Raw genomic sequence first — 16,728 nt, 5'->3', positions numbered from 1 at the left:
TAATTTATATTGGTTTACTTACAAGTTATGTTTTATACAGAGGCATGGATGTGGAAAAACAAACTAACTAGATTCAATAGTTCTAATTCACTAATGTTCACACATTTGATAAAAATCTATGATAGAACTGAAGTGATCATACTGTTATCTGGAAATATCTGTCCCTTCCTCAGCACTTAGGCTGTTGAAAGCCTCGATTTCTGATCCTCTTTCATCTGTTTGGCTGGTTGAATCATGTAAGGACACACAGTAAGTGACAATTTACACACCAGCTGCACCCACATATATGTTCCATTTTCATCACTGAGTGTAGACTTTGGTGATGTCATTGTATTTGCCATCGGGTGCATCATAGTTGGCCTTGGGCGGTGTGTAGCTGGGTCCTTTGTGACTGAAGGGAAAGAGAAGGGTGTCTGGCTTCAGCGCTGCCTGGTAAAGCTCCTCAGACTCGATCTTGAGCTCCTGCAGCGCTTCCCTCTGGGCCTCCAGAGCAACTTCAATAGCCTCCATTTCAGCCATGTGCTGCTTCTGCAACAAAAAGACCGATGAGCACATTTAGCCCAGAAGCTGTATGTGATGCTGTGGTTTGGGCAGAGTTTTAAAGTGATGGAGTTGTGAAAAGTAAGTCAGATAACCTGTTTGTAACGACTCCACTCCTTCAGTAGCAGAGCTCGGCGCTCGCTCTCCTCAAAGGACAGCCTTGGTGTAGAGCGTTCCCTTTGTAAGAGATAGTGAAAATAAACTTTATTTATATAGCACTTTTTAAAATGGTTACAAAACACTTCATAAGGGAGTAAATAATTGACAGCAAAGTGAAAGCAAGGTAAGAACATAAAAGTAAACCATCAAAATTTAGGTGAAAGACAAGACCTATACATAAAAGTTAGGCTATAAAAATGTGTTTTAAGAAATCATTTCTCCAGCCTGAGCTCCTCAGGCAGGTCCTTCCCAAGTCTGGGAGCTCTGATGCCAAAGGCCTGATCGGCTTTTTGATGTACATTTTGGAACAGCCAGTCGAGATCTACATGAGGACCTCCGGCTCCGATCCGGCTCATATGGGGTTAAAAGGACTGTGATATAGTTTGGTGCCAGACTGATCCCTAAATCTGTGCCTTAAAAGTGATCAGTAAAATCTTAAAGTCAATTCTAAACCTTAACAGGTAACCTATAGATGATAAAATCGAGGTGATGTGATCTTGTCTGTTTGTTCCAGTAAAAATGCTGCTGCATCTAAAATATTGAAATACCTGTGTCTGTATATTGTATTACAATTGATATCTCAATAGCAATATTAAGCAAAATAATCGCAATATCATTGTCAATATTGTGTATTGTGTTGTCAGCATAAAAGTGAAAATTTATTTTATGCTTGCAGATATTATGTCCGAGTAGAAGCATGTAAATGGAGAATATGTTAAGCAAAAGTAAGAATTAACTTTTGAGATGATGAATCAATGTATAAAATATGGTGAACATATCTGCATGGTGGACAGAAGTGATATGAACTGCACCTTGTTTCATCCAGGAATCTGGCCGGAGTGATGAAGTCCTCTATGGGGATGAACTCAGGTGGGACCTTCTCCAGCCTCCTCAGCCTCTTTCTCATTCTCTCCCTCATAACCTGCTCCCTCCTGGGGTCCACTTTCTTCTTCTTTCTGGGCTCCCCTCTTACATAATACAAAGCAGCGCACAAATTCAGACATGATGTAGATATGGATGTAGATATGTTTAACTGCGTTACTTGTTATGACAACATCTCAAGTCACACAGTCTGGACTGAACCATATTACCTTAGGGGAGCAGATGTCTTCAGTGTCATCACCGATGCAAACCAAGGACTTTGTACAGCATGGCAATTTTCTCCCATCAAAAAGCTGTAAAATAATACAGAATAAAAGTCGGTGGTACATCATCCTTGGTAGGAATCTAACTTTCTCTAGTGATTTGGAAGAAGCAGCAGTCTCTTTGACAGTCTTACCAGCCAAATTAATTTAGAAAAGAACCTCACAGCGATTGATAACCACCAGAGGTGTGACCAAGTCAACTTTGCATGAATCCCAGGCCAGTCTCAAGTCTTGAGGCCCAAGTCTAAATGTAGATTACCAAGTCAAGTCCATGTCATTAATGTCAAGTCTCAAGTCTAAACGTAGAACACCACGCCAAGTTAAAACAAATCAAGAGTCCTGTATCAATTTAATCTAAAAAAACAAAAACAAAAAAACTATAATTTTTCAATATCGTTTTAATAGTATAAAAACATCATCGAACGTGGCTGAACAGAGTATCTGGTAGAGGAGACAATATGCTATTTGCTGGACGGTTATGTGGACGAGACAATTTTATCAACCACAGCCCAAAGTTAGCAGCATTTAGCTGATGGTTGTGTTGACATGGTACGGCAGGCAAAACCTAACCCAGCGAGCTGCGGCTTTGCTAGCTACCAGAGACAGGTCATAATATCCAACTGGACCTACTCACCTGGATGTAGCAGTCTGCCGGGATAAAACCCTGCAGAGGGAACGCGATAAAGCGAGAGACATGGTTTCTACTTTGTTGCTTCACTATAAACACATACTCGGAGAAAGAGATGTCCACATGCAGCTACAAATCATATCATTGCTTGTCCCCTTGACTGATGCAGCGGCGACAGAACGGAGATGGCGCGGGCAGATGACGTTGAACATCAAAGTCGTATGACAGATTTCGCGGTGGCACTTTCGAGGATTTTTGTTTGAGCAGGAAAACGGGACATGGGCAAACTATTGGCCGCATTATAAATATCGTCAATAACATGACGTGTTACATTGGTGATTTTTTTACCCTTGCAAAAGTTCTTAATTTTACTTAGTAGGCGTGACATATTTGTCGAATGTTATTGTCCGATTAGAAACTTACGTCACATTATTTAGGGAAAAGGTCAGGCGTCTCGTTCCTTCATATACAGCCCCGGTGAACTGAGAGTGCCACAGACAAAACCGCTGTTAAAATCTACTTTCTTCTCGACTTTCGTGGATTGTTGAATCGACATCATGGCGCTTCTCAGAGGTAAACCAGTTTCAGTTCAGTCAGTCAACCAGACATGCAGGCTGCTGTCTTGCTGTGTTTTATTCACTGATTCATTAAAGTCACTAACGTTACATCTGATTTGTGCAGCAGTCTAATTCACAATCATCACAATAATCCAAATTGAATGTTATCAATGTTAAGTCAACACTTAATTTAAGTCTAAATGTTTGGACGGCAGGATAGCTGTATGGTCTTGATGTATGCTCTACTGTGAAATAGGGGAAAGGTGACTGGAAGTATGGTCAGCAACTCCAGACTGCAGCCCCTTCAATACATTTTTAATAGAAATGTTCTGTTCATTTTTCACCTTTCCATTATTTTGTCTTTGATTTAAATAATTGTTCCTTCATTTCACTCTTTTTTCACTCTGTCCCTTCATCTCTGTCTGTTCCACTTTGTATTTTACCAGACTAACCACAGAGAGAACGTATAGAGTATTTCTGTCAGCCAAGCTGGAATGCATTTTTATTTTAAATCCAGTACAATTCAATTAGTTAATATAAATTCAGCGAAATTCTTTACATAAACATAATTTAATGGGACAAATGCTCAAAGATGACAGCCTCCTGATTTTCAAAGTTATCACACAGTGCAAACTGTCCCAGTGTCAACATCCACTGTTGCCAGGTTGGACCGATAAGAGACCGAGACACAACAAATGGATGGATGGCACTGTGCTGTCACTGTGAGGTGAGCCAGCCAGGGATTTATTGATTTAAATTCAGGAGGCTGTCATCTTGACGCACTTGATCAGTTAAGATAAGATAAGATAAGCTGCACTTTATTGATCCCCTAGGGGAAATTCGGGTGTCACAGCAGCAATGTACAGTACAGTAGCAGAACAAAGTACCGGGAAGGTAATAAAAAATAATAGAATAAGAATAGTGCAGAAAGGATATAACAATATATAATAAACAATATAGCAATATAAATATAAAACAATTAAAAAGTGTCTCAATGTCCAAAGTGTCGTTATCCAGTGTAATAAATTTGAGTCTGGGGATTGTGATTGTGATTAGTGCCAGTTCTGGTGCAGGTTATGGTGAGGGGCTGGGGGGGGGGTATGGTCACAGCTGACTGGTGCAGGGTCGCGGATTAGGTTTAAACAGTTGATCTTTCCCCTCTCTGCCTATTGATAAACATGTGTCCTAATAAGGGAATTGTACTGTCATTTATAAACTGGTTATTTTGCATTTCAGGACACTAGAGTATGAGGATAGTCACTGTGTGTAGGAGGAAGCCCTGTAAGCAGCTGGAATGCTCTGTCTCTCTGCAGGTGTATTCGTTGTGTCTGCCAAGCGCACTCCGTTCGGTACCTACGGTGGAGTGCTGAAAGACCACAGTGCCACGGACCTAGCTGAGCACGCGGCCAAGGCTGCCCTCGCCGCAGGGGGCGTGGCTCCCGAAGTCGTAAACAGTGTCATCATGGGGAATGTCATGCAGGTATTGTAAATGCAACAGTCAGCTGAGTTCCACTTGTTTTCAACAACAGGAACATCAACAGATTCAGACCACAAGGACCATAGCAAGGAAAAGTTATTTATGTGTGTGCTGACTTAAATTTGGTCCTCCCCTTTTCACTTTTCATTCCTCTGTGTCTACCTCCACCCTCCCCTCCCCTCCCCTCCCCCTCCACCTTTCAATTTCAGAGCTCTGCCGATGCACCCTACATTGCACGTCATGTGGGTCTGAGGTGTGGCGTTCCCATCCCAGTGCCTGCTCTTACTGTGAACAGGCTGTGTGGATCTGGTTTTCAGTCCATCATCAATGGTGCTCAAGTAAGCACTTCCAATAACAGACGATGTTCCTCATGGCAAAAACATTGTTTACAGTTAAACAAGTTCACTGTGAACAAGTTAATTAAAGTTAATTACTGTATCAAATATGTCACAAAGACCTTAGTCCCTGCATTAGTACAATCACAATATTTCATACTATCATCATATCAATTGTGATACATATTATGTGTCTTACCATTGTTTATAAACAAAACGAAAAATGAGTGTGTTGTGTGTGTGTGTGTTTGTAGGAGATCTGCCTGAAGGAGTCAGAGGTGGTGTTGTGCGGCGGGTCGGAGAGTATGAGCCAGGCTCCGTACGCTGTTCGCAACATACGATTTGGTACAAGGTTTGGAGCTGACCTCAAGGTTTGTGTTTTGTAATTTTCTCCACTCACTATAATTCCTTATTTATACATGAACACAGTTTGTTCATGTAACTCCAAAGGCCTCCAAAGGATAAGACCAAAAAAAAATTCTCTATCACAAGATACCTTGGCCAGTAGGGAACAGAGATGCGGTCCTTCATAAACGTCTCGTCATCTCCTTGACAGCTGGAGGACACTTTGTGGGCGGGGCTGACTGACCTGCATGTCAAGATCCCCATGGGCATCACAGCAGAAAACCTGGCAGAGAAATACGAGATCACACGGGAAGACTGCGACAAGTACGCACACCAGACCCAGCAGAGGTGGAAGGCAGGTGAGAGCAGCTGCATGTCTAATAGATCCATGCTCTGGTTACCCTACACATATTTAAGATATCTAGTTTCTGCCCTGTAGAACACAAGTTCAGTCTTTATTGTTGGGATCTTAACTTTTTTTTTTTTATATCTGCAGCTCATGAGGCTGGTCACTACGCAGCAGAAATTGCTCCCATTGATGTGAAGGCCAAGAAAGGCAAAGTGCCTATGGCTCAGGATGAACACCCTCGTCCCCAGACCACACTGGAGCAGATGGCCAAACTGCCGCCTGTCTTCAAGAAGGGAGGAACTGTTACTGCTGCCAATGCATCGGTGAGCCCAGTCCACCACATTGTTCACCCCCTTTTTGTGAAGTTTTGAGATTATCATTTTATCAACTTTACCCATTCCATTCCCACACCAGTGTTTCCAAACTATACAATTGTAAACAAATATTTTGCAGCTTCAGAATGTGTTTAAAGCTCATTGTTACTGTCATGTGAAAAGAGAAAATTTATGAAATCCTTTCAAAACACATTGGATAAACTCAAAATTGCATAATGGTCAAGCTAAAGACGAGACCTGAAAAGTTGAATTGATTATGAAGACACAAGATTTTCTCACCATCTTATTTAATATGGTATTTAAAGGCAGTACTACCCAATATTAAGAAAGTAGTCAGTCCATTTGGGAATGAAACAATGTCCATTCACATGTTTGTGTTATCTGGTGTGGGTCAAGCCTTTTTAGGTTTTGGATCGTGTATTGGCTCTTTTAACAATCCATTAGGAACTAGAAGGGCACTCGGAGAGTGCAGACCTCCGCCAAGTTTTGTGCTATTATTGCTTGTTCGTGAGTCGGATCCGGATCCGCTCCAAAATTTAATGGGTTCTGGGGTGCCCCGGTGGCTCACCGAGTAGAGTGCGTACCATGTAAGGCTCAGTCGCTCCGCAGCGACCCGGGTTCGAATCTGGCCCGCGGCCATTTGCTGCATGTCGTCCCCTCTCTCTCTCCCATACCTTCTTATCTATCTCTCACACTGTCTCTATGTAATAAAGCATAAAAATGCCTTAAAAAAAAAAATGTAATGGGTTCTTCCTTGGCCCATGCTACACCCTTCCACAAGTTTCATGAAAATCGGGCCAGTAGTTTTTCTGTAATCCTGCTAACAGACAACAAACAGACAAACAATCAGACAAATGGCACCGAAAACATAACCTCCTTGGCGGAGGTAATTACAGTATATTGCTGCAGTCTCATCTGTGGCAACAGTTTAAATGGGAGACAGTAAAAGAGCATTTTCAATAAATAGTATTCTCATATCTACAATGAAAAATACCATTACCAAATACAACATGCTCCTCCTCATCTCCAGGGTGTCTCTGACGGAGCTGCTGCTGTGGTGATCGCAAGCGAGGATGCGCTGAAAGAGCACAAGCTCACTCCATTGGCCAGAATAGTGGCCTATCATGTGTCAGGCTGTGACCCAAGCATCATGGGAATTGGTGAGTGACATGAGTGTGACGGAGATGCTGTAACATTTGAGCAAATACCTTATGCATTCCTTTTACCTAAAAGAAAATGTCATAGGATTTGGCATGGTTTCTTACAGTAAGAGTGTCTGGTGTCCTTTAATCATCTTAGGCCCAGTTCCAGCAATCACAGAAGCTCTTAAAAAGGCCGGCCTTTCTCTCAGCGACATGGATCTTGTGGAGGTATGTTACCATAATGGAAAAAATGAATCTCTGTGACTCCCTACCTTAGCGTACACTACCAGTCAAAAGTTTGGACACACATATTTTTCTTTATTTTTTACTATTTTTCACATTTTAGAATAATAGTAAAGACATCAAAACTATGAAATAACACAAATGGAATTATGCAGTGACCAAAAAAGTGTTAAACAAATCAAAACTATCTTATATTTTAGATTCTTTAAAGTAGCCGCCCTTTGCCTTGATGGAAAGGCAAAGGCTTTGGAAAGAAATTCATACATAGGCATCAACTTCACTATTTATATTTGTCCAAAAAACACATTTCAAGCATTTAAGCATAAACCTTTAGATCAAAATGGCTTTAAGATAATGAAAAGCATAGTACATTCAGTCAGGTGTGTCCAAACCTTTGACTGGTAGTGTATATCACACCTTTATATAGTGGCTTTATCATATTGTGGCAGAGCTGAATTACCCTGCTACAATATCCATACTGATGTGTGTGGGTTGATTCTGATAGTGATTATGGATCTCTAAGCTCTCCTTTGCTCTGCACAGGTGAACGAGGCTTTTGCTGCTCAGTACCTGGCAGTTTCCAAGGCGCTTGGCCTGGATCCAGAGAAGAGCAATACTAACGGCGGCGCTATTGCCATCGGTCATCCTCTTGGAGCTTCCGGAGCACGCATCACTGCCCACCTGGTTCATGAGCTCAGGTAGCCTTGTCATTGCTGATTATTAATGTGTCATTACATATTATTGATGTGTATAATATCTCCATTGGGATGTTTGTCCATTCAGTAGCTTGGAATAATTGGTTTCTCTTCTCGCAGGCGACGAGGGGGCAAGTACGCTGTTGGCTCTGCCTGCATTGGCGGTGGCCAGGGCATTGCCATCATCCTTGAGAACATGCAGTGAAGAAGCCGTCGATATGCTCAGAAGAATCTCCTACGCAATCACCGTCCGCTCACATATAACCAGCAATATTATGCCATTGACCCACACTAGAAAAAAGTTGATTTTGGCACCCATCTACACATACATACTCTGGCAAATGATCACTGGTGAGGCTCTACTGATTGTGTTTACCCTGGTACAGAAAAGGACTAACATTCAACACTCATTTTGCTGTTCCTGTCTAATGTTGCCTTGAAGCCTTGTGAATATACAGGGCTAACTCGTGTTTTTGTCCAGCCAGTGTGCTGGTGTGCGAGAGGCTGTTTTCTGTGTGTGCCTCGAGTACAGACGTAGCTCCTAGGCCACATTTACCTCTGTAGTATATTATTCATTCAAAGTACAGTATGTATTGGGTCTGAGGTTGGATTGGGGGAAATGGGCTATTTGCATGTGGAGGAAAGCACTCTAACTCTAACTTTTGCCTTAAAATGCTCTTAGTCACTCCATATCAGGGATCAGTTTTGCCCAAAAATATGTCTGAACTGTCAGGGCTCCAGCAGAGAATGATTTTGTATTTCTGTGTCAAAGAACATCTCTAAATAAAGTACAGTTTGAAAAAAAAAAAGTTTTTTTGTATAAACTCTCATTACTGATTAAGACTTGTATTCAATTAACCACTGAGACGCATCAGCTCTTGGCAGTATTGGTAGTACAGCAGCCTGTGTCCATGTATTGCGTGTTCACCGTGTTTTTTCTGGTTTTGCCGGGAATATGGATGTTTGACAAATAGATTCAGTTCAACTTTATTGTCTCAGAGGGAAATTCTTCTTGCAGTCAGGTGAAAATACATAAAATACATTATACGTAAACTTAAAGCACAAAATATGTAAAATACAATGTATATAACATCCACTTAAAAAACATAGAACATGAAATACATACAATGAACATAAAATCTTACTTATAGCATAAAACAAAATACATCCAACTGTCACTACCCAGCCCCATCATCACTACAGTTACATCACAACCAACATGACCATGAACCTCATCCATCGTTAGTGCAAAACCTAAACCTTGTCATATATGGAGCAGTCATCAACTGGCATGTGAGGATTTAGCAGGTTGGGTGGCAGGGAGATAAAAGAGTTTCTCACCCTTTTGCATGGTTCTAGGTAGCCTAAATCTACGCCTATTTTTATCCACAGGCCCGCATATTCAGTCAGTTTTTTGGTTTTATCTTTTTACCAATAGGATTTGGGTTTACGCATAGAAAATAGTATTTGATTTCCCTTGGAACGTCACTCTCAACATTTTTTAATTTGGACTACCAAAGCAAATCAATACTATATCATCAATTTGATTCTATTACTTGCAAAATCACATATTCATAAATCTAAGTTTTCCAGTCATAAACCATCTTTTTTAATTTTTGAAAATGAAATCAAACAATACATTACAACAATCCTATTCTAAAAATAGGAAAGCTATTAAAACCATAAATTTATGTACCCTGTATAACATTTTTGTGAACTGATTTATGATTTCTGTCAGTGTTCTGATCCCCTGGCTCTATCTGTTTATGTTTTTTCTATTTGTTTACCATGCTGTTTGTTAATAAATTAATAAAAAGTAAAAAAACAAAAAAACTACAAGGGCCATGACAACCCTGAAAAACGACGCTGCCTGCGTCAACGTCATTATGCAGCGTCCTTATATGCGTCACATCCCCGGATGTCGGTCTTTTTTTCATAGCAAAGGTAAGGAAGCCTTGCCCCCACATTACTGTAGGAACAAAATCTGTTTTCATCTATGTTATTGAATAAACATCGTACTTTTCGAACATCACGAGACTGATCTATGTGTTTAGATGATCAAATGAGTATAGTTATTGTGTTGTTTTATCAATGATAACTCTGTAATAAACAGATTTGTGTGTCGGCAGTTGTAGGCCGCCGGCTAGCCTTCGTGCTATCTACGCGTTGTAACGTCAGGCACAATGTTGATCACGAACGCTGGCTATTAAAAAACGTTTTTCCATTGTAAGAGTTTGCTACATCATTGAGCTATATGATACGACTGTCGTGTCATTTTATTTCCCGTGAACATACTCTATAGCTTGATGAATATGCTGTAAAGTTCAGTGGCTGGCTAGCAAGTGAAGCAACTCAACTGTACGAGGTAGCTAAGTGCTAGCCACTTGTCATGCTCTTCTTTACAATGCGCTGTCTGTAGAGTTAGGCAAGCGACCAAACGATTTTTTATCATTCTTTCCTCAGTATGTTAAAGTTAAGGCATTTGTTTGCAGTGAACATATTCATTGTGTTGTTAAAAGTCAGAGGGGACATAACTAACGTGCATGCTGCAGTTGCCATTGATACAAGACACTTTCTCTGTGATTGAGTACTACTTGTGTTCTAATTACCTGTGTTTATCTTGAATTGGTTCAGATGGCAGAGGGAGACAAGAAGAAGGCTGCCAAGAAGAAGCACGGGAGCCGGAACCCGGTTCTGGCCCGGGGCATTGGCCGCTACTCCCGCTCTGCCATGTATGCCCGCAGAGCCATGTACAAGAGGAAGACCAAGACCACTGAGACCAAGGTGAGGGGAGGACCGTCATGTATAATATATATGTATCAATACATAGACCTCTTGTTAAAGTTGGTCTGTTGGCAGGCATGCCTCTATACCTTTTTCCTGTGGGTTGCATCTTTTTAAAGCAACACTGTGCTTTTGCTTCAGACTGAGAAGAAGATGAAGGTGAAGCCCCAAGCCACCGTCATCAAGACTGTTGGAGGAGACAAGAATGGAGGCACTCGTGTCGTCAAGCTGCGCAAGATGGTGAGCGCTACATGATCCCTTATGTTTTTCCCTTCAGATTTCCTAAGTCACATACAGCTTGTGACAACTGGAACCAAATTGAGATCATAGTAATGGTTCACATAACTTTCCATGTGGCTTGTGCCTCAGGTGAGGTTAAGTATGGCATGGTGGCCAGGGAGGAGGCACACTCACAACACCAGAGCCAAGGAAATTAACCCCACCCCCCTCCACACACGCCTACCTGTGCCACCCATGTTCATTTCAGCCTGTGGTGTGAAGTGAACTGTTCAGTTGGGTTTTCAATTTTAAATGCGACACAAGGTGCATGAAATTGTTATCTACCACATACACTTGCCAGAGTATTAAGGCTATGTGCAGGCTATTTTGGTAACTGCAAAATAGCACAACTTTTAATAGATTGAATCACCATGAGGTTTAACTTTGCCAAGTTGTAGAGCATCCTGGACGGAGGGGGGTCATATCAGAAGATATGTGTTAAATACCTGTGCATTTAAAACTCTTTGACCAGTATAGTCATTCCTGTCAAATGCAAAGTAACATGCTTTTATTTGTTTTGAATGCTCATACTCTCCCCTGGATTGTTCCAGCAAAAATAAATGAAGATGATTACATTTTTCTGTATGTTCTTCCTCCCCTAGCCCCGCTACTACCCCACAGAGGATGTTCCCCGTAAACTCAAGAGCCACGGGAAGAAGCCCTTCAGCCAGCACAAGAGGAAGCTGCGTGCCACCATCACCCCGGGATCTGTCCTCATCCTGCTCACCGGTCGCCACCGTGGAAAGGTGAGGACTGTTCCTTGCTCATATTTGCAATAGTGTTTGTATGCGCTCGTGGTTAAGCAGAAACTTCAGGGATTCAATTCACATAACACAGCACAAGTTGTTTGAAATTCAGGGAGATTGGAAAAACAAAGGGGCACCTAACACATGGTGATGGTGTAATGCCCCCTATACAAGCGGGTGCAGTTCCTCGACTGTATGTCCAGAGGCAGAGACTGTTCACATGTTCTTCCTGGGGTGCATGTATCCCATCACAATAATATGGGGTCCACCATGGGGGTCAAAGTGCAGGATTCTATCGGCCATTTTCAATAGGCAGATTCACAAGACACGGATTAGAGCTGAACAATTAATCGAAAAGAAACAAACGAAATCGCAAGATGAACTTCTGCAATTTCCAAATCACAGAGAGAGGGGTGTCCAAAATTGACTTATAAATAATATATTTTAGAGCTCCAGGTAATCTTTGGTCCATGAATCAAGTACAATATTGGTGAAAACCTTTCATCATACTCACTCAGTAAATCCTGCAAACTGACATCTGTTGTTTTTTTAACAATCACTTTTTTTTAAAACAATTTTATAGTTCCAAAAAATGTATGACAAGAAAAAATTGTGATATGAATCTCAGTTTAAATTGCAATCGCAATTAGATTTTTGTCTGTATCTTTCAGCCCAACACTGACTGGTGCAGGGATCAAAACGGTGGTTATTCAGTTGCAGGTCCACCTCCCTAACCTTCAGACCACTTTACAACCCTTGTTTGTTTTTTGCAAACAAATATTCTCTGCTTAACCACACGTTGTGGGTTTAATGTTTGTGCTGGACACATCACTAATTAGGATTTATACACATTCACACACCATTGCTTCCAGAGACATTGTCCCTCCCTCCCACACGCAAACACTACATGGGCAAGTTATGGAAGTACGCAGCTGTGCCCACACACTATGAGCAATGGTTGACCTAAATAATGTGTCAGCTATGAAGCTGACAGGCAGAGAAGCCTCTTGATAAAATTGGGAGTATGTGTCAAGTAGATCTTTTTTCCTCCCGAAAACAGCTTGTGTGGTGTAGATTTATGTAAATGGATTGCAGATATTAAATGGTCTTATTCAAATTGCACAAATATTATGAATCTTTGACGCAGTGGCAGTGAAATGCTTGTTTGGGGGTTTTGTCTTGGTTCACTGCCCTGCCAGTCTCTTGAGCTGTATATTCGAGGGAGCTTTTGTATATATTCAGCTTGGCAGTTAATATTCCCTTATTTATTGCCGCAATGGTTGGTGTTGTAATTGGGTTCGTCATGTTTTAGAAGTGATCTAGAGAATCCTTAAGTATGTTCACCTCAGATCACACATCCTTCAGCTTGAATAAAAATATAAACATCAGATTTTTGTGTGCGCCCAACACACACACAAACGTGTACTAAATAAGCCTTTTGTCTCCTTGTTTTTCAGCGCGTGGTGTTCCTGAAGCAGCTCTCAAGTGGTCTCTTGCTTGTCACTGGTGAGGATAACTAATGAATGTTTTGGTGGCGAAGCTGTTTGGAGTGATCAGTTCCCATGTGATGGCAATAAAGTGTAATTTACTGCACTGCAAGTGGCCGCACCAATGTCACTTGTGGCATTTTATACTGTTGTCCTAAGTGTTTCCTTCTTTGAACCCCCCTAGGCCCTCTTGCGCTGAACAGAGTCCCTCTGCGCAGGGCACACCAGAAGTTTGTCATCGCCACAAACACCAAAGTTGACATCTCTGGCATGAAGATCCCCAAGACTCTGTCCGATGCCTACTTCAAGAAGAAGAGGCTGAGGAGGCCCCGTCACCAGGAGGGAGAGATCTTTGACACAGAGAAAGAGGTGACATACTTGCATATTGGCTGAGAAAACGCATTTGTACAATTATGTTTTGTGACTAAACACTCACAGGTTATTTGTTCTTTACTCATTTTTTTTTCTCTCTCTCATCTCCATCTACAGAAGTACCAGCTGACAGAGCAGAGGAAGGAGGACCAGAAGGCTGTGGACTCTCAGCTCCTGCCCCTCATCAAGAAGGTCCCTCAGCTGAAGGGCTACCTGCGCTCTACTTTCTGCCTGTCCAATGGTGTCTATCCACACAAGCTGGTTTTCTAAATGTGTTGTAATAAAGAGTACCACAGTCCTATGCCATCAGTTGTCTGTTTGTAATGGAATTGTACATGTCAGATGTAATTTCTAAGCATCCTAGCGGGACAGTCATCAATATCCTGGTCGTCCTACCGACATAAAACCTCTTGGGCATGTACAAGTTGGTGTGTGTAGACCGAAGAGGTTTTGCAGTTCTTGTCCTAGGTAAAAATGTGTGGCACTAAACTGGTAGATGCAGTGATTTATTTTTACCACAAAATGGGTTCTATGGCATCTGGTAAGGACTGAGCTTTCCCTTGAAACTGACAATGGCACAAATGAAATGTGCCTCTGAGGGCCGTTCAAGGTGAATGCTAAAATATGTAAATCATAAGAGCAGGCTCATTTAAGCATTGACTCATTCATATTGAACTTGTTGACCTCAATTACAATACACTTAGTTCCTTGATGTCGTTCCCAAAGACTTGGTTCATGCCCTTCCCAAGTACTGAACCCAGAAGATTTTCTATATACATGATGGCCAAGGGAATAAGATAAGTGATTGCTATCATGAGTGGGAACTAGGTAATCTTGTAATTTGGCCAGTGCCACTTCAGTGGTGCTGACTTATTGATCTGTAGTCCTTAATATTTCCTACATTAAAGAATGTATGCAACAGTCAGCCTTCATCTATAAGTAAATCTCAATACCAACAAATCGTTACACATTGGTTATAAACATCCTGATTCCATGATTTGTGTTCAGTATTGCAGTGTGATGAAATAACGACACTAGGAGTAACACCCAGACAGCCAAACAATTATGCTTTAATTAAAAAAATGACATGTCTAATGTAACAAGACAAAAATAAATACATGTTTCTTTTCTCTTACATGGCCACGTTTTTTTCTCAAAAACATAAGAACAAAGTAGAAAGCAGCACAGAAAAAGGCGGTGCCCCTTGACCAGGAATGATAGAGCCTCTCTGTCGAGTCAGTCAGTACTTTATGGTCAGTTGGAGTTAAGGGAGAGCATTCCTCTCAGCCGGACTTGAACAGCAGAATGGCGACCTGGCCCAAGTAGAAGTAGATGAAGTGCTTGGTCTCGTGAGTCACGTAGCTGCCAAAGTTCCTCCCAACAATGCAATGCCAGGTGGGATTGTATTTCTTGTCAAACTCCTGGGTGATACAGAGACAGACAAGACATTGTATTGATGAATCACTTGTGTAGATACATGTTGGATGGTGTGCTAGACAATCTCCATTTCTATGTTTTTCACAGACTGAATTTCTATCACAATGATACATGGCCAGAGGTTTGTACAGAAAGTGGATTAATTTATGAATCTTATTAAGAAAACTTCCTCCAATGCCACCACCAGATGCCATAAAGAGGGCATATGGATATTATAGGATAGTTTGCCCAAGAGTAGCTAAGAACAAGTTTCCTGAGGAAGAGTAGACAATTGCAAATACCAGGTTGGGTGTGTAAAGTAAGAATGATGCAAATGTTAAATATACAACACATTAACTGTATATCTTATAACTAGTATTATCTCAGTCACCGATAATCACAGGGCAGTTAAGCACTGCGAAGGCAGTCACTGGCATAAGAATATTCAATTAAGCTGTCAAGTTAGTAGTGAGTGCAAGTGAATGGTGGATTTCCGTTGCGTCAGCGCAGAGTGAATAGTAATTACCTTTTTGATGTATGCAGCGATGTCTTTCTCGATGTTGTACTTCTCCAGGGCCTGTGTGGCACACTCCACAGCGTCCTGCTGCATCTCCTCCGACATATCTGCATTTTTGATCACTGCCTTTCTGTCAGACATGGTTGCCCTGGGAAACCAAAACACAGCGGGGCATTTATCTTCTTCAAAGGCGCATTCAACTATGCAATCGACTCACAAGACCCTAAGCATCCAAATAGTCCTTATCAATCAGCTAACTATCTTTGTATGGAGAGAAGAGAAACCATCTTCTGACAATGTATGTTTTCAACCAGCAACATACAAGCTAGTAATGGAAGTTATTGTTACATAATAACTAACACATGACATCCAATTGAACTAGCCATTTCTACTTGTGTTGCATAACAACTTCCATCAGCACCAGGCTAGCTAGATGCGCGCTCTGCGTAGTTTCTATGGATACGCAAGACATCCAGGATTATCGTCAGAAATTTCCTTGAGGTTTCAGCAAGAATGCCTATGAAATATGAGCCCGACAATATCGGATCCAACTGGGCTTCACAACTGTGCGGCAACTAGCAAAATGAAGGCTAACTTGGGCATTTACATTTCTGCAAATAGGCAACATGCAAAACGCAAGACTCAATTCCTTTAACGTTAAATAATGTAAAAATGAATCAATTCATGCAAAGTCTCCCTGCTAATATATACAAGGCTTTACGGTAGAGTAAGGTTTTAGCTATAAGAAAAGCAATCGCTAGCTATCAACACCACGCCACCAGCAATGAATGAGCTGACAAACTAACGTTAGTTAACGCTCAACGTTAGCTTGCAGCTCATTCACTCAGCAAAAAATAAATAAATCACTGTCCTTTCACACGAATGCAAATTTTATCGTTCTGATCACATTTACTAGATAATAAATTCATCTTATGGTAATTAATTTCATGTGAAGTCCTTGATTTACCTAAGATTTGTCCGTAGATTGTTTGCCCACTTTTAAAGAGACGATTGCTCCTACAGCGTCAACTCCCGCGAAGTGGTTGACACAAAAGTAATGTGGGTGTGTAACTGCCATAGAATGCTGTCTTGACTTCCTCCTATTGGCTGGTACTAACCCACAGGACACAGCTATTGGCTGGTTCTGGTCTGTTTTTCTGGTGTTTCTGTCTGCGTT

The 16,728-nt window shown here is 41.4% G+C and overlaps 4 protein-coding genes across 4 annotated transcripts; 2 read left to right on the top strand and 2 right to left on the bottom strand.

Moving 5' to 3' along the window:
- Window positions 1-13: 13 nt before the first annotated feature.
- mrpl40 (mitochondrial ribosomal protein L40) lies at window positions 14-2,636 on the bottom strand. Its single transcript, XM_071523900.1, has 5 exons — window positions 2,479-2,636; window positions 1,791-1,874; window positions 1,512-1,667; window positions 636-717; window positions 14-528 (listed from the first exon to the last, which is right to left on the bottom strand). The coding sequence occupies exons 1-5, from the start codon at window positions 2,538-2,540 to the stop codon at window positions 301-303; spliced, it is 612 nt and encodes a 203-aa protein (XP_071380001.1). The 5' UTR covers window positions 2,541-2,636; the 3' UTR covers window positions 14-300.
- Window positions 2,637-2,903: 267 nt separating this feature from the next.
- On the top strand, window positions 2,904-8,738 carry acaa2 (acetyl-CoA acyltransferase 2). Its single transcript, XM_071523870.1, has 10 exons — window positions 2,904-3,045; window positions 4,343-4,509; window positions 4,716-4,844; window positions 5,096-5,212; window positions 5,398-5,545; window positions 5,683-5,858; window positions 6,901-7,030; window positions 7,170-7,240; window positions 7,799-7,953; window positions 8,071-8,738. The coding sequence occupies exons 1-10, from the start codon at window positions 3,030-3,032 to the stop codon at window positions 8,153-8,155; spliced, it is 1,194 nt and encodes a 397-aa protein (XP_071379971.1). The 5' UTR covers window positions 2,904-3,029; the 3' UTR covers window positions 8,156-8,738.
- Window positions 8,739-10,561: 1,823 nt separating this feature from the next.
- rpl6 (ribosomal protein L6) lies at window positions 10,562-13,916 on the top strand. Its single transcript, XM_071523860.1, has 6 exons — window positions 10,562-10,734; window positions 10,876-10,974; window positions 11,616-11,759; window positions 13,217-13,265; window positions 13,431-13,615; window positions 13,736-13,916. The coding sequence occupies exons 1-6, from the start codon at window positions 10,585-10,587 to the stop codon at window positions 13,886-13,888; spliced, it is 780 nt and encodes a 259-aa protein (XP_071379961.1). The 5' UTR covers window positions 10,562-10,584; the 3' UTR covers window positions 13,889-13,916.
- A 752-nt stretch (window positions 13,917-14,668) lies between these two features.
- dynll1 (dynein, light chain, LC8-type 1) lies at window positions 14,669-16,611 on the bottom strand. Its single transcript, XM_071523862.1, has 3 exons — window positions 16,519-16,611; window positions 15,561-15,699; window positions 14,669-15,039 (listed from the first exon to the last, which is right to left on the bottom strand). Exons 2-3 carry the CDS (start codon window positions 15,690-15,692, stop codon window positions 14,902-14,904), a joined length of 270 nt encoding a protein of 89 aa, XP_071379963.1. The 5' UTR covers window positions 15,693-15,699; window positions 16,519-16,611; the 3' UTR covers window positions 14,669-14,901.
- Between the last annotated feature and the right edge of the window lie 117 nt (window positions 16,612-16,728).

The sequence above is a fragment of the Centroberyx affinis genome, unplaced genomic scaffold (assembly GCF_046629955.1).
Source record: "Centroberyx affinis isolate AG114_WGS23_722 - 3 ecotype Tasmania unplaced genomic scaffold, CSIRO-AGI_Caff_v1 ptg001129l_1, whole genome shotgun sequence".
NCBI classification, from domain to species: Eukaryota; Metazoa; Chordata; class Actinopteri; order Beryciformes; family Berycidae; genus Centroberyx; species Centroberyx affinis.
Note: the sequence above shows the minus strand (reverse complement) of the source record. Positions and strands in the feature narration are given on the sequence as shown.

Excerpts from the sequence above, each read along its gene's own strand:
- rpl6 (XM_071523860.1), top strand. The coding sequence starts at position 10,585 with ATGGCAGAGGGAGACAAGAAGAAGGCTGCCAAGAAGAAGCACGGGAGC. Across the intron at positions 10,735-10,875 it reads CCAAGACCACTGAGACCAAG|ACTGAGAAGAAGATGAAGGT; the intron begins GTGAGGGGAGGA and ends CTTTTGCTTCAG. Across the intron at positions 13,266-13,430 it reads TGGTCTCTTGCTTGTCACTG|GCCCTCTTGCGCTGAACAGA; the intron begins GTGAGGATAACT and ends GAACCCCCCTAG.
- acaa2 (XM_071523870.1), top strand. Across the intron at positions 4,845-5,095 it reads CCATCATCAATGGTGCTCAA|GAGATCTGCCTGAAGGAGTC; the intron begins GTAAGCACTTCC and ends GTGTGTTTGTAG. Across the intron at positions 5,859-6,900 it reads TTACTGCTGCCAATGCATCG|GGTGTCTCTGACGGAGCTGC; the intron begins GTGAGCCCAGTC and ends CCTCATCTCCAG.
- mrpl40 (XM_071523900.1), bottom strand. The coding sequence starts at position 2,540 with ATGTCTCTCGCTTTATCGCGTTCCCTCTGCAGGGTTTTATCCCGGCAG. Across the intron at positions 1,668-1,790 it reads AAGACATCTGCTCCCCTAAG|AGGGGAGCCCAGAAAGAAGA; the intron begins GTAATATGGTTC and ends GTATTATGTAAG. Across the intron at positions 718-1,511 it reads AGATTCCTGGATGAAACAAG|GGAACGCTCTACACCAAGGC; the intron begins GTGCAGTTCATA and ends TCTCTTACAAAG.
- dynll1 (XM_071523862.1), bottom strand. The coding sequence starts at position 15,692 with ATGTCTGACAGAAAGGCAGTGATCAAAAATGCAGATATGTCGGAGGAG. Across the intron at positions 15,040-15,560 it reads TCGCTGCATACATCAAAAAG|GAGTTTGACAAGAAATACAA; the intron begins GTAATTACTATT and ends TGTATCACCCAG.